This window comes from Alligator sinensis, unplaced genomic scaffold (assembly GCF_000455745.1).
Source record: "Alligator sinensis unplaced genomic scaffold, ASM45574v1 scaffold629_1, whole genome shotgun sequence".
NCBI lineage: Eukaryota > Metazoa > Chordata > Crocodylia > Alligatoridae > Alligator > Alligator sinensis.
The window spans coordinates 222,466-239,017 of record NW_005843123.1 but is presented as its reverse complement, the minus strand read 5'-3'; the positions used below and the strand labels follow the sequence as shown (position 1 = coordinate 239,017).

General features: G+C 48.0%; 1 protein-coding gene across 1 annotated transcript in view; it reads right to left on the bottom strand.

Moving 5' to 3' along the window:
* The window catches only part of TTBK1 (tau tubulin kinase 1), a 288,592-nt gene that overhangs the window by 81,959 nt on the left and 190,081 nt on the right, over positions 1 to 16,552 (bottom strand). The window contains exons 9-10 of the mRNA XM_025193892.1: positions 15,926 to 16,051; positions 1,742 to 1,896 (exon numbers count right to left, since the gene is read on the bottom strand). Of these exons, the coding sequence (XP_025049677.1) occupies positions 1,742 to 1,896; positions 15,926 to 16,051 (281 nt within the window). The remainder of the gene's footprint in view (positions 1 to 1,741; positions 1,897 to 15,925; positions 16,052 to 16,552) is intronic.

Sequence of the window (16,552 nt, the reverse complement as noted above, 5' to 3'; positions counted from 1 at the left end):
CTGGCAGCAGGATAGGGTCCAGGCAGCAGCTGCGTGGCAGCAGGGGACCTGCAATTGTGTGGTGAGACCAGTTAGGCAGTCACTGCATGTGTGGGGAGCCGGCAGGGCCCAGACTGCCTTGGGCCAGATGGAGGTCACCACAGCAGACCAGCAGGGTCAACATCATGTCCAGCAGGAGCCCAGGGCACTGGCCATTGAAGCCAGGGACAGAGGCTGGAGCAGCCATGGCGTGGAGAGGCAGAGGCTGCAGCAAGAGAGCCACTGCATGCTGCCCCTGCTCTATGCACGCTGCTCCTACCCAGAAAAGCGGCTGGCCAGGGAGCAGGGAGTGGGGATGCCTTTTAAAGATGGCTGCTAGCTGCAGGCAGCTGCAGCCTGAGCTTTCACCTCCCCATGGTGGCAGCAGGGGGCCATTACAGGGCCACAGGAAGCTGAAGCAGTTTATTGCCAGGAACAGAAAACCTGCTTCTGCTTCCCTGCATGTGTAAACACAAGGCTGGGAGCATTTACTCTCAAGTAGTTTACTTGAAAATAAACTGCTTCCAGATCATTTGCATGTGCAGACACACCCAGTAACATGCAGCACCAAGTAGACCACAGCTACAAGTGCCAAACACTATGTAACTTGCTACCATGCAGAAGACACTACAGATGACTAGGGTCTATAGTAGAAATTAACAGATACCACACAGGATGAATAAGTACCTGAAACCCACCACAACTATCCAAGCACTCTGAAAATTGCATCAGCACATCAGCCTCTGCCGAGTTTGCCTGGCACCAAGTAACATGCATGAGCACGTCCACAATGTCACAGAGTATCTGACTCCCTGGGCACATCTATGTGAAATGCTAAAAGCACAGTAGACTAATTCTACTGTGCATTAGCGCATCACAGCAAAAGTCATGCTAATGCACAGTAGAATTAGTCTACTATACATTACCGTCACTTGAAAGACATGCTATTGCTACCTGTTATTTATTACAGGTACTAACTTAATGCGCCATAATTACAGTGCATTAATGCACGTGTAGACATGCCCCCTGTGTAATATGCTCAATGGCTCCACCAGTCCCTACCAAAGAGTTTCAGAATGTTCCTGATGTAGTAGGAAAATGCGTTAATATACACATTTATGCTTAAGACAACAAGGGCATCACTCAGGCAGTTGCATTCCAGTAGCTATGACATAGTCTATTATAGGCAGGCAAGATTCTTTGGGTAGATGTGATATCTTTTATTAAAACAACTAAAAAAAAGTGGAAAGAGTGAAAAATTGTTCTTTGCAAGCTTTTAGGCATAAACACCCTTTGTCAGGCTTAGGGAGACTGCTGGTGTTGTGTGTTCTCCAAAGTAGGAAGAAGCTAATTTCACAGACCTGTGTATTGTAAATTAGCTTCTTTTCTACCTTGGAGAACACATAACACCAGCAGGGTCTCCCTACGCCCAACTAAGGTTGTTTGTGCCCAAAAGCTTGCAAAAAAATTTTTCCCAACTATTTAGCTCATTTAATAAAAAGATATCACATCTACCAAAGAACCTTGCCTGCCTACATCCTTAGACCAACATGGCTACCAACACTCTATTGATATACACATTACTTTTATAGCCACACAAAATGGAAGCTTCTGCTGCAGCTGCTGGTTTTCAGAGTAGTCGTGGCTTCTGTCTTTCAAACACTGCTGTCACTGAAAGATAAAAGCCTATAGAGAGCATACAGTGTGTGAAGGTAACACTTACCCAAACATGGCTGCTGTCTGCCTGGTGTTCTGCTGTGGTGGAGTAGAGGTGCTTGTTGACAATAAAATGTCCGTACCAGCTTTCTCCCAGTCAAAGGCTTCATTCTCAGTGATGCCTCTTTCCTTCATGCTGTTCTCAAATACAGACATGATCAGCTAGAGAAGTATATGTTAAAACAAAAAGGAGTTACATTACCTTCATCATAATAACTGTGTGTGATCTGAAAGAAAACCTTTAACATTGATGCTAGTGTTGATCAAAACAAAGAATTTCTTTTTTTTTTAATGTTGACTTTAAATTTGTTTTCATTCCAACCTAAAACATCATTCCAACCTAAAACATCTGTTTTTCAATAACCTTGTGGTAGCTTGAAATATTTTTGTAGATTATGGAAAACAGCTACTCCTCTTATTAATATGCTGAGTGTTTGCCTGTTTCTCTTTATCAAAGCATCAAGCTTCCCCATTACAATACAAAAGGAAATGTTTTTGATCCAGGAAATGAATTCCAATCGGTACTAGTTATAGGTGCACCTGATTATAAAAATGAAATATTTCAAGTTAAATAAAATATTGTAAAATAATACAAAAATTAAAAGTAAAATTTGAAATGAAATTTTGTTTTGGAAAGACATTGCAAAATATTTACTCAACAAACTTTTAGAAATAATTTTTTCTTTTAATTTTTTTTCTCCCTCAGGACATCCCAGGTTCATCAAATCTTTCAACAACAATCCCAGAATGTCATTCTCTTCTTGTATTCGGCCTTGGTGAGGCCGCAGCTGGAGTACTGCAGCCAGTTTTGGGCCCCACAATTCAAAAAGGATGTGGAGAAGCTTGAGAGAGTCCAGAGAAGAGCCACGTGCATGATCAGAGGTCAGGAAAACAGACCTTACAATGACAGGCTAAGAGCCATGGGGCTCTTTAGCCTGGAAAAGCGCAGGCTCAGGGGTGATCTGATGGCCACCTAAAAGTTTATCAGGGGTGACCACCAGAATCTGGGGGAACGTTTGTTCACCAGAGCGCCCCAAGGGATGACGAGGTCGAACAGTTATAAGCTACTGCAAGGCTGTTTCAGGCTGGACATAAGGAAGAATTTCTTTACTGTCCAAGCCCCCAAGGTCTGGAATAGCCTGCCACTGGAGGTGGTTCAAGCACCTACACTGAACACCTTCAAGAAAAAATTGGATGCTTATCTTGCTGGGGTCCTATGACCCCAGCTGACTTCCTGCCTTTGGGCAGAGGGCTGGACTTGATGATCCCTTCCAGCCCTAATGCCTATGAAATCTATGAAAATTCACCAACCAACTTAAATCAGCAACTCCTTCTCCTCATAGGAAAGTAGGACAAGAAGGGACCTCAACAAGGTCATCTAGTTTAGCCACCTCCACCCCCACCACTCAAGACAGGAGCATCCCTAACTAAACCATCCCAGCCAAGTATCTGTTCAACCTGCTCTTGAAAATTTCCAAGGATGATGATTCTCTAGGTATCCTGTTCTAATGCCTGACCAGTCTCATTGTCAGAAAGTTCCTCATAATCTCCAGCCTAAATTTCACCTGCTTGCTTCTAGCCATGTCCCCTACAGCTGCAGAGAAATGCTCATTTCCATTCCATCTCTAATTACCATTCAGGTATTTGAAGTCTTCTATCAAATGCCCCTTCATCTTTCTCTTCTCCAAACTAAATAACCTTTGCTCTTTCAGTCTTTTCTCATAAATCATGCTTCCCAAGCCTCTAATAATTTTTACTGCTCTCTGTTGGACTCTATCCACATCCTTCTTGAAGTGTGGTGTCCAACTCTGGACTCAATACTCCAGGTGATGCCTCCAGTGCTGGGCAAAGCAAAAGAATCACTTCTTTTGATTTACAATGTGCCATGGTAATATGAAAGGCTACCCGCGTTCTGTCTTGCATTAGTAGGTACATCACGAGCAGGTCTAGGAAGGTGATTCTTCCCCTCTGTGTGGCATTGGTGAGGCCACAACTGGAGTACTGTGTCCAGTTTTGGGTGCCACACTTCAAGAATGATGTGGATAACCTGGAAAGGCTTCAGAAGAGGGCTACTCATATGGGTGACGGCCTACAGGTAAGATCCTCTGAAGACAGACTGAGGGACCTGAATCTCTTCTGCCTCCATATGAGAAGGCTGAAAGGTGATCTACCTTGTGACTGTCTACAAGCTCATCGGGAGGTCAGCAGGGAATAGGTGATACTATGTTTACCAGGGCGCCCCTTGGGGTTACTAAAAACAATGGCCATAAACTGAAGGAGAGTAGATTTAGATTGGAGATCAGGAAGAAATTCTTTATGGTGAGGGTTGCCAAAAATATTGAGTGGACTTCCAAGGGAGGTGGCGTCTTGGAGATATTCAAGAAGAGATTAGACAAGCACCTGACAGGTCACTTGACCACAGCGTTCTTTCCTGCCCAGAGCAGGGGGTCGGACTCGATAATCTAATAGGTCCCTTTTGACCCAAGAAATCTATTAAATCTATCTATGAAATCTCGGAACCAGAAAAATACCAAATTATATTCTAAAAGAGAACATCTACAACATTCATTAATTTAATTTCAAACAATATTTTTGTCCTGATTTACATGTTTGTTTAGTGTACACAGAAGTGATTGCACAATAGCTTAAAATGAAATCTTACTCTTGTATATGGGAGGGTGGTACAGGTTTTTGGGAGGCCGTGGGTAGAAGGAGGCAGGAACAACCACATGGTCTCAGGCCAGAAACCTCTGCTGGGTAGAGGTGGGAGGGGGCTGAGGGTTTGGTACTTGGACCAGTGTGTTTAAACATCTTCATCAATGATTCATAGCACTTAGGAGAGGTCCCAGAAGACTGGAAAAGGACCAATGTTGTGCCCATCTCCAAGAAGGGGAGGAAAGAGGACCCAGGGAACTATAGGCCAGTCAGTCTGACCTCAGTCCCAGAAAAAATCCTCAAAAAATTTCTCAAGGAGTCCATATGCGATAAGCTAGTAGAAGGCAAAATTCTGAATGACAGCCAGCACAGTTTTGTCATGGGTAGGTGTGACTGAAGCTGCCTTAAGTGGGGTTTCCTGAGTGATGCACTATCCATCTGGCATGGGGCCACACTCCTCAATTTGTCTGCCAAGACTTGGAGTTATATAAAGGAAGGGTTCAGTGGAGATCTTCTTCCTGGGGGGCCCCCTGGGGACGGCAGTACTCACGGTTCAGGTGCGATGTTCAACGGAGCTCCGCCTCCCCTATACCCCGTCCACTCGCCAACCAGATGGGCGCCAGCAATGGTGGTTCAATTGTGCATGATTGACCTCGGCTTGCCTTGAGGGGGACCCCATGTCCGGGTGGGTTCTGGTGGCATTTTTCAGGCTGCCCCCCACCCCCGATGAGTAGCCTTCCCATCTTGGAGACTGGCAAGCTGTGTGTCGGCTGGCGCCAACTTCAGCGCCTCTGAGTAGGGCGCTTCTGGTTTTGCACCTCTTCTCTCTTGTGTTTTTTTTCCCCTCAAAAGAAATAGACCCTTGGGGAGGAGAGGGGTGTAGAGTTGCCTCCTTTCCCCCAGCCTCCTACAGGGGACTCAAACACCTCCCCTGCTCTGCCTGCCAGCATTGAACTGGCTACACTGCTCCTCCCTGCTGCAGGAGCCTCAGCGCGTCTGGTGTGCTCCACGCCAGCATGCTCCCTCACTTTCTCTGCCCCCCGGGTTCTGGTGGGGCTTTTAAACCTTCCTGTGGCGGCCTTTCTGGCCACCGCGTAATGCCGGCTTGCACGGCCACGGCTGCAGTTCCTGCTCCAGCTCTGGCTGCACTCTGGGAGGTAAGTTCCCCCCGTGGGGGGGCTGTTTGTGGGGTTTGGGGCCCATGGGTCTACCCTCTCCCCTTTGGGAGCCTGTGGGGGCATCTCACCGCCACAGACCTCCCCCCTTAAGTTGCTTTGTGGCATCTAGACTCCTCATGCAGCTTCTCACAGAGCCTGATGTTCCTCTTCATGAGTATGGCATGCTCCCTCCGCCGACTTGTCTGGGCTACCCCATCTGGAGAGAAAATCAGCTACAAAATTATCTTTGCTGGGGTGGTGCACAATCGTAAACTTAAAGGGCTGAAACACCAAGGCCCAGCAAGTAATCCAGGCATTTACGCTTTGTTTCTGGGTTAGCCATTGCAGTGGGGTGTGATCTGTCACCACCATGAATTCTCGTCCCATCAGGTAATACTTAAAATACTATATTGCCCAGCATATTGCCAGGCACTCCCTCTTGACCGTGGCATACCTGATCTCGGTGCGGCTGAGCTTATGACTGGGGAAGGCAATCGGGCGCTCCTTTCCCCCACATCTTTGAAGTAATACCACCCCTAGAGTGCTGCCTGATGCACCCATCTGCAATATAAAAGTGGCATCAAAATCAGTGGTGTGCACTATGACATCGCGATGTATCACCTCCTTTAGTTCCTTGAAGCTCTTTCTCATTTCTAGCGTTCATCCATGAAGGGTGCAGAGAGGCTTGCAAAATGTGGTGTGAACCATCAGTAATAATTAATGAGTCCCAAGAAGGAGTGTAGCTGTTTACGGGTACATGGTTCCTGGAATCATTGTATGGCCTTGATCTTGTCTGTCAGGGGGCGTATTGTTTCCTTGCCTACTCGAAACCCTAGGTATGCCATTTCTCATCCTGCTAACTTGTTTTTCTTGGGATTGGCGGTCAAACCCACTACTTGGAGTTCTCTCAGGACTGCCATCAGAGCTTTAAGGTGCTGGTGCCAACTGAGAGTGAAGATAATGATGTCATCTATATATGCTGCAGTATACAACACGTGCAGCGCAAGCAGGGTGTTCATCAGCCTCTGGAAGGTGGCCGCCGCGCTGTTCAGTCCAAAGCACTTCCATATTAACTTGAATAAACTCCAAGGGGTCCCAAAAGCAGTCTTGGCGCTATCCACAGGGTGCATCAGGATTTGCCAATACCCTTTGGCAAGGTCGAGGGTAGACATGTACCTGGCTTCACCAATCCTCTCAATGAGGTGGGTAATGTGCGGCATGGGGAAGGCGTCAAAGGTCGTCAAAGCATTTAGCTTAATGAAGTCTATACACAGGTGTAGTGACCCATCGGGTTTGGCCACCGGCACAATGAGGCTACACCAAGGGCTCCGGGATGGTCGCATAATTCCCTGTCTTTGCATTTTTTCTATTTCCCATTGTATTTCCTGCTGCCAACGCTGGGGTATTGGCCTCCACCTTTCCCTAACCAGCGCACCAGGAGGAGTTCTAATCTCATGTTCAATTCCCCTCACTTGTCCCGGGGCTTCTTGGAATATTGCCCGGAAGGCCTCTATTAAGTCCAACAGCTCCTGTTGTCACTGGCTATCCAGCTTTTCTCCCATTTGCACTGACTCCTTCCCTGTGGATTCACTTAACGCAGGACAGGGTAGTCCCGGTTCTTCCTCCACCTCCTCCTCTTGCGCCAGCCAGCTCTGTGGGGTCTTCCACTCCTTAAGAAGGTTCACATGATGAATTTGGCATTCCCGGTGGTGGCCCAGCTTGAGCAATTCATAATCCACCGTCCCCACTTGACGAAATACTCTAAACGTGTCTTGTCACATTGCGAGATGCTTGCTCGAGGACACCGGAAGTGAAACCAAATCCATATCTCCTGGCTGGAAGGTCCAGGTTCTTGCCTTCTTATTATATTGGGCCTCTTGTTGCTCTCGGGTGGCCCTCAAATTTTGGCCAGCGATCCGCTGGGCCTTGTTGATTCGGTCCTACAATTCTTGGCGGTATCTTTCTGCTCATGTTCCTAACCCTACCAGTCGTTCCCATTTTTTCCTGATGACCTGTGACAGCCCCCTACAGTTGTGGCCATATACTAGCTGGAATGAGGAATACTGCGTCGACTCTTGGGGAGCATCCCTCAAGGCAAACTACAATGGCGTTAAGATGGTATCCCACATCCGGGGGTCTTCCTGCGAGCACCGCCTGAGCAACCGCTTGATCATCCCATTTAACCTTTCCACTAGACCATTCGTCTGGGGATGGTAAACCAATGTCTTCAACTGGGTGATGCTGAGGGTTTTACACAGAGCTTTCATCATGCCGGACATGAAATTCGTCCCCTGGTCAGTGACCATTTCACGCGGTATGCCGACCTGTACTATCCATTTAAATAATTCTTCCACTACCCATGTTGCTGTAATGGACCTGCGTGGGACTGCCTCCGGGAACCGGGTGGTGTAATCCACTAAAACCAATATATACTGATAACCATTGTGTGACTTTGGGAGGGGACCCACGATGTCCAGTGCAACTCTGGAGATCAGCGTCTCTATTATCGGCATGGGGCGCAACGGTGCCCTCTGTGGCCTCCACTCCTGGGACCTTTGGCACTCTGGGCAAGCGGCCCCCCATCTTTCCACATCCTCTTGTAGACGTGGCCAAAAGAATTCTTGGACCAGCCTCGCCTGGGTCTTGGTGCGTCCGTAATGGCCTCCCACTGGGGAGCCATGAGCCAATCTCCAAATGGAGTAGCGGAGTGAGGACGGGACCACTAACTGTCTCCCTTTCGATGTGCCCTCCTCGTCCCGTTGGACCCAATAATAATAACCCCCCGATTACCTCAAAGTCAGAATGACTTTGCTATGTTCCTTCCCTGGGGCCTTCAGTCCATAGCCACTAGAGTTCCGGGTCTTCTTGTTGGGCCTGACAGAACTGTGCTGCACTAATGACCTGCTCCAGGCTGATACTGCCCGATGCTGCTTCCCTCTGGTGAGGTGGGCTCTCGCCACCCCAGCCTTCTCCCCTTCAGAGCCACTTCTTTCTTCCTCTGTAGCTCTTACCCGTTCGAGCACCATGTAGAACGGTTCCCATTCTCTTCTGAGGATCATTTTGCAAGCTAAGACAGGTGCCAATCCAACCCACAGTTCGCCACAGAGCTCCATCACCCTCAAAGGCAGATAACAACTCTGGAAATGCATCTCACCGCCCAGTATACACGTTATCGTTAAGGGTCCAGCCTCTTTCACCCCTGTCCACAGGGCGAGATCCACTCAGAGTAGGGACTCAGAACATCCCGTATCCAGGGTTGCTCTGACTGCCTTGCCCCCGATTCAGACGGTCACCATGGGGCGGTTCCATCCTCCCTCCTGTGAGACAAGCCCAAAACTACAGTCCATGGGCTCTCCCCTCTCATGGGGCGGAGTGTATACAGCTGGCCCATGGCCCAGCTCGCTCAGGCCCAGACCGCATTCCCGGGAGATGTGCCCAGTTCTTCCACACTGATAGCACATAAGACTTCTTGATGCCTCTTTTCGTGGACCGGTCCACCTTTCCCCTCCACTAGCTGGGCTCTCATTTGGGGCCCAGGGGCCTCACCCATACCCTCTCTCATTTTCTGAGTTTGCAAAGGCCTCAGCCAGGTGGAGGGCCTCCTCACTGGTCCGAGGTTGGTGTCTCCGTACCCACCTCTGGGTGTCTTCTTCCAGGTCCGAGAGAAACTGTTCTAATACGACCTGGTCCATCACCCCCTCCTGGTCAAACTGGCCAGCCGGCAGCCATTTATTAAGCGAATCCCGAAGAGACTGCAACAAGCCACGGGGCCACTTAGCTTCTTTTGGCTTCCGTGCTTGAAATGCCTGTCTGTAAGTTTCTGGGGAAATCTCTAGCCTATAAAGGACTGCCGCCTTGACAGCATCATAATATTGGGTGTCCTCCCTCGACAGGGCCTGGGTAGGCAGCTTGGGCCTGATCTATCACTAAGGTGCCTAGCTGGTGGCCCCACAGACTGCGATCCAACCCTGTCTGGATAGCGGCCCTCTCAAATGCTTCTATATACACCTCGGGATCATCTTCCCATGTCATACATGGCATTTTGAATACGGCGGCATTACACTGCATCCATTCTTGCTGGTGTGCCCCTTGTAACTGTTGCACCTCCAGCATTTGCCCTATAGCCTGAACAGCCTGTGTTAGTAGCTCCGCATGAGCTATCACTGGCAGTCCCATCTCTGCTTGCCCCTGGGTTGGGATCTCTGTCCCACTAACGCTGAAAACTTCCCCAGCCAATGCACCACTTTGATGGAAGGTGCCTTAAGTGGGGATCACTGGGTGATGCACTATCCGTCCGGCGTAGGGCCCCTCCCCTCAACTCGCCTGCCAAGACTTGGTGTTATTATATAAAGGAAGGGTTCAGTGGAGATCTTCTTCCTGGGGGGCGGGCCCCGGGGATGGCAGTACTCACGGTTTGGGTGCGATGTTCCACGGGGCTCCACCTCCTCTACACCCCATCCACTCGCCAACCGGATGGGTGCCAGCAATGGTGGTTCGGTCATGCTTGATTGACCTCAGCTTGCCATGAGGAGGACCCCACATCTCAGTGGGTTCTGTTGGCGCTTGCCAGGCTGCCCCCCCCAACGAGTAGCCTTCCTGTCCTGGAGACAGGCAAGCTGTATGTGCGTCTGCTGGCACCTACTTCAGTGCCTCTGAGTAGGGCGCTTCTGGTCTTGTGCCTCTTCTCTCTTTTTATTTTCTCTCAAAAGAAATAGACTCCTGGGGAGGAGCGGGGTGTGGAATTGCCTACTTTCCCCCAGTCTCCTACAGGGGGCTCAAACGCCTCCCCTGCTCTTCCTGCTGGCATTAAACTGGCTGCGCTGCTCCTCCCTGCTGCAGGAGCCTCAGCACGTCTGGTGTGCTCCATGCCCACATGATCCCTCACTTCCTCTGCCCCCTGGGTCCTGGTGGGGCTTTTAAATCTTCCCATGGCGGCTGTTCTGGCCACTGCAATTGGCTCAGCTGTTCCCCGCCCAGGGAACAGCTGATTAAACAGCCGGCATAACACCAGCTCATGTGGCCGTGGCCGCGGTTCATGCTCTGGTTCTGGCTGCGCTCTGAGAGGTAAGTTCCCCCTGTGGGGGGGCTGTTTGTGGGGTTTGGGGCCCACAGGGACTACCCTCTCCCCTTCAGGAGCCTGTGGGGGCATCTCGCTGCCACAGTAGGTCATGTAACTAACCTCATCTCCTTCTACAACCAAGCTACTCACCACCTGGATAAGGGAGATGAGGTCAACATAATTTACTCGGACTTTAGGAAGACCTTGGACTTAGTGTCCCACAAGGCTCTCAAGGAAAAAAATGGGGTTCCATGGGCTCAACAATTCAATGGTCAGATGGATGGGAAACTGGCTGGAGGGTCGGACCCAGAGGCTACTAATAGACAGATCTGCGTCAACCTGGAGGAAGGTAGCTAGTGGGGTCCCCCAGGGTTCGGTACTTGGACTAGTGCTTTTCAACATCTTCATCAATGATCTGGATGTGGGGGTGAAAAGCACACTGGCAAAGTTCACCAATGACACTATGCTGTGGGGAAGTGTGGCCATGCATCAGGGTAGGCTGATGATCCAGGCGGACATAGACAGATTAGTTAGATGGGTGGACCAGAACCAGATGCTGTTCAACATTGAGAATTGTAAAGTGCTAAAATCTGCAACAAACTTACAGGCTCAGTGGTGCTATGCTAGCTAGCACCATGTCCGAAAGGGACCCGAGGGTCGTAACTGACCATAAAATGAATATGAGCCACCAGTGTGATGCTACCGTTAGCAGAGCAAACTATACGCTGGCATGCATCAACCAATGCATCTCAAGCAAAACTAAGGAAGTTATTCTCCCACTCTGCTTGGCATTGGTGAGGCCGCAGCTGGAGTACTGCATCCAGTTATGGGTGCCACATTTCAAGAAAGATGTGGAGAAGCTTGAGAGAGTCCAAAGAAGAGCCGCTCATATGATTAGTGGCCTGAAGAGCAAGCCATACAAGGAAAGACTGACAGATATAGAATTGGGCAGCCTAGAAAAGAGAAGACTTCACAGGGAATTGGTGGCAGCTTGCAAATATATCAGGGGTGAGCCTTGCGGGCTAAGCAAACAACTATTCACCAAAGCACCCCAGGGGAAAACCAGGAGCCATGGTCATCAACTTCTAGAAGAAGGTTGCAGACTGGCTATGAGGAAAAATTTCTTCACGATGCATGTGACCAGATTCTGGAATAGACTCCCAGAGGGGGTGGTGCAGGCACCTATCCTGGAGATCTTCAAAAGGAGACTGGATGCACATCTTGCTGGGGTTATTGGACCTCAGCAGTCTTTTCTGCCCAGAGCAGGGGGGCCAGATCCAATGATATCACAAGGTCCCTTCCAGCCCTAAACTTCTGTGAATCTGTGAGATATCAAGGTCAGACTTATCTATAATTCCTCAGATCCTCCTTCTTCCCTTTTTTAAAGATGGGCACTATATTGCCCTTTTCCAATACCTGGGACCTCACCCAACTTCCATAAGTTCTCAAAACAGATAGCTAATGGCTCTGAAATTACCTCAGTCAATTCCTTCAGTACTTGATGGTGTATCCTATCTGACACTGCCAACTTGGAAGCATCTATCTTCTCTAAGTATAACCAACCTATTCTGCCATTATTCTAGGCTGTTTGACTCTATTTTTGACTTTGCTGCAAACTGCACTTGCTATTAGGTAGCTGCCCCGATTTGTGAAGACTGGAGTAAAAAAGGCATTAAATACTTCAACCTTCTCTGCATCAACCACGACTAGATTGCTTTCTGTGTTCCGTAAGGGATCTATGGTTTCTCTGGTCTTCCTCTTGCTCCTGACAAACTTTTTAGAATCCTACTTTATTGCTTTCTATGTCTCTTACCAGTTGCATCTCAAATCATACCTTGGCCTTCCTAATTTTCTCCCTGAATGCCCATGTGACTCTAATACTCTTTCCTAGTAATATGATCTAATTTCCAAGTGGTATGACCAAGTAATATGACCAATCTTTTGAAGGATTCCTTTTTGAGTTTCAACCCAGTGAAGAGATTTCTGTCTAGCCAGGCTGGTCTCCTGTTGTACTTTCCATTCTTCTGTCACATCAGGATATTATAATATATCATAGGGCTTTACAGAGAACCCCTGTAGTTACAATTTCACCAGTGTACCTGGTGACATTTAAGCTAAACTTTGAATTTGCTCTAAAATCCACATACACACACACATACAGATCAACTTGGCATTGGGATGTCCATTTAGGCCATGGTGAAGTTTGATAAACATACTTGGGATCATTTAATTGAATGTTTCTAAAGGGACTTCACTGCAATAAGTGACTTCCTTCACAAATTTTAATTTTTTATGCTACAGATTTGAGCAGAGGAACTGGGATGTTGTAATGGACAAGATTCACATAAAGCCCTGGCATGCCCCTTCTGAGATCTGTCATCCAGCACTGAAGACTCCAAAACTTGATCATTCAAAAGCTATCAGATTCTCTAGTTCTTTAGTGTGGGCAGTTCAACAGTCCTCCTCATACAACTCCACAGATACTCGCAGTGCTCTGAACAGGACTTCCTTTTGTGGTAGCTATTATAGAATCATAGAAAGGCGGAGCTGGAAGAGATGTTGGGAAGTCATCTAGTCCAACCTGCTCATGATAGGATCAGCCCTTTCTAAACCATCTTAGACATGTGTCTGTCTGTTATTGTTCTTAAAAACTTGGTGGATAACCCTCTCACCCAAATACCAGGCATAAAGCTTGAAACACCAAAAATACTTTTTAACTTGCCACAGATAAAGCAGGACGGAAAGTGTGCTGTAAGTGTGCTGCCACTACAAGGACAGCAAGCAGGTGTTAAACAAGCTCAAGACATCCAACCAAGAGAACCACACCCCTGCTACAAAAGAACATAACAAACCCCACGGTCCACTCCACTCCGACCATGGGCAGTCACTCTGACCCTGAATGAAGGAACAAGACCCTCTAGACAGGAAACTCTGGGTTTTTTTAAGTCCCAGCAGGACCACTGGATAATCCTAGTCCAAATCCCTAGCTTTGACTAGGGCGATGTAACAGGGGCCTTCTTGGGGCCAATCTACCAATGCCCTGCCCACCTGTTCTCGACCAACCACCCACCTTCTTTCCTGCCATGCCTTGATATTTAAGTAAGTTGTTAATTAGGTGGGAGGCTACCCATTTCTTGCCCCGATGCCAGGGGGCGCTATCTGCAGCTCCGTTCCCCAAGGGACACTATCTGTGGCTCTGTTCTTCCCCTACACTGCAGACCAAGCCTTGCAGATGGCATCCAGAGTTGTTAACCTCATCAGCCCCACACTGGGCCTGAGAATCCTCCAGTCCAGACTCCTACAAGATCCCTCCACTAAGGTGACCTACTCCGCTTTCATTCTGGGGTACCTAGCTCCCTGAGCTGTTCCCCCTTATAGGTGTTGTCCCCCACAGAACATTTGGCCACACAGGCCCTGGCCTTACCTCCAGGCCAGTCAGAACCCCAGACCCTCAGCTCTGGGTGTCCCTCACAGTGGGCCCCTGGCCCTTTGATCCTGCAGGTCCTGGTCCCAGAACTGACCAGTCGAGGGATTTCAAGTCATGTTTCCGAGTCTATAGCCCCACTCTCTTCCTGGGTCTGCTTTCTGGACCCTACTATGGGGTTGGAGCTAGGGTTATTAAGGCACCCCAACCTGCCTTTCACCAGGGTTGTAACTGGCCTGGCATTTCTTGGAGGCTCCCATGCCACTGGGAGCCCCACCAGGCCACCCACTCCCAGCACGGTGCAATTTTAGGTCATGCCCAGGACCAGGAGCCTCCAAACCATCCCCTACAGCTCCAGCCCTTACCTCCAGGACCTTACATGAAGCCAGGTGATTTAACTGCCTGGCCTGCCAGAAGTGAACTGCTCTGTTTATATAGGCAGGCAAAGATCTAAAATGGCTGTCACAATGAAGCACCTGCTGGCTGCTTGGCTCAGTTCTTAAAGTTGCAGGTACCAACAGTGCCCTGCCACAAGCTAATAGACATGAGTATTAACAGGAGCAGAAAAAAATTCTCCCTGGTATCATTCAGCAACCAGGAAAGCCCAGAGAGCACCACAGGGCAGGGATCAGCAGTTCACTGATAGAGTAGGCAATGTTACTTGAATACAGAATTGCCTGGTTTCAAATTTAAAAATTTTCAATTTTCAAATCTGGGACACTAGTCCAGATCAAGCATGCACGGCTGGCCTGCCATATGTGCCACATATAGCACATGTCCCAGTCCAGTCCTGTATGTGACGTGGAAAGCACAGGGCCAATCCAGCATGCAACACATGCAGCATAAGAGGCCACTTCATTGCAGACTGGCTAACAGAGGTCCACAGAACACATCTGGCCCGTGGGGCATATCTGTGGCACCTCTGGCCTAGATCACTGAAGGGCTGCTTGATAGCATACTGCTGTTTTGCTGAGATAGTATACAACTGGAGGTTGGCACTTCAAAGGGTAATCTCTTTTAATTTGTCACACATTCTTCCCTATTTTCCAGTGCCAAAAGCTACATTTTTGGGGCACCTTTGCACACCTAGACATTGTTGTGGAAGTTGATGTCCTGGGTCTTGGCAGACAAGGAAGAGAACACAGAAAGAGCCCCTCCTTTTTTTCCCCTTTTAGGCAGTGTTTCCCATGCTTTGGAAATCTGAGCCCCCTTAAATGAGGATATTTTCCCCCCTTGTACAGCCCCATTACATGAAAAAGATTGACTTATCCCCTTGAGTTTTAATTAAATTACACTTGGAAGCCTCTCCTTTCATGTCCTGTCCTGGGAAGGACAGCTAATCATATATATCAGCTTGAATATAATTATTTAATACTGACCTAGAACAATACTTTCCAAGATAACTATAAAGTCTACAACTAACTTTACAGTGGCTAAAAAATAATGTAGAAGGGTCTGGACAAAGAAACAAAATACATCATGTTCAAAACATTTGGGAACTTGGCCCATGTCAACTATACCATGGGAACAGGCCATAAATCCACTCTTCCCTCAAGTCAAGTGGAAATGAAACCACTGTAACTTAGTGCTGTTCTTTTGATAGGTATATTACCACAGGTTATTTTCCACTTACTGTGGGGGCAGAGGAGGAAGAGTGAGCACATGGGTAGTTACTGAAGTGCAAATGACTTGCAATAAATCTCTATTCCTTTTTAAACTCTCCACAATTTGTTCATGTCTATATTCTCTCTATCTATGATATGAAGGTCCTGCTGTCAAGCTTCAGACTAGACTTTTGCATCAATGATACTGATCGCAGGTACAGCTTTTTCCCCCTTCTCCCACTATACCAAAAGGAACAGGCACAGCAGACCATAAACAAGGATGGGCTCTTACCTGATAATCTGGTTTGGTGAAGTAGTCTAGGCTTGCAATATGATCCAGAAAGAGGTGAAACTCAGAAGGCATGTGTTTTAGCAGCATTCTATGTTCATACTTCTCTTTTATCATGCCAACTTGCTCCTGCAGAAAAGAAAACATACTAGTTTTCAGCATCACTCTCCCTGTTCCTAACACCTAAGCTTTAGCACTCCTGCAATGGATAGAATAGGCCCTCTAGGACCCTATAGGGACTCACTCATGTCATAATGTTCTAGCAAAATGAGGCTGATTTGCCTGTGCAGGAAAAGGAGGATATTGGATCCAGAGGCTTCCTTTAGGTGCTGTTCTGATGTGCTGCTGGACCAGGGGCAGGCAATGTTTTTGAAAAATCTGCAATGTCTCCCTTGTAAGGTGCCAGAGTGCTGGCATGCCAGAAAAACAAAACCAAGGCAAGGGGTACATGGTAGGATTCACTGTATATTAATATAGTTAATAATCATAAATGTTGCTTTCCTACAGTAAATACCAGGTTTTCTAAAAATTCTAAACCTGGTGACAATACATAAAACTTCATATACTACCTTTGTTGTGTATTCTTTTTTTGTTAAGCATGTTGTGATGAGAGAGAGAAAAAAAAAGAGA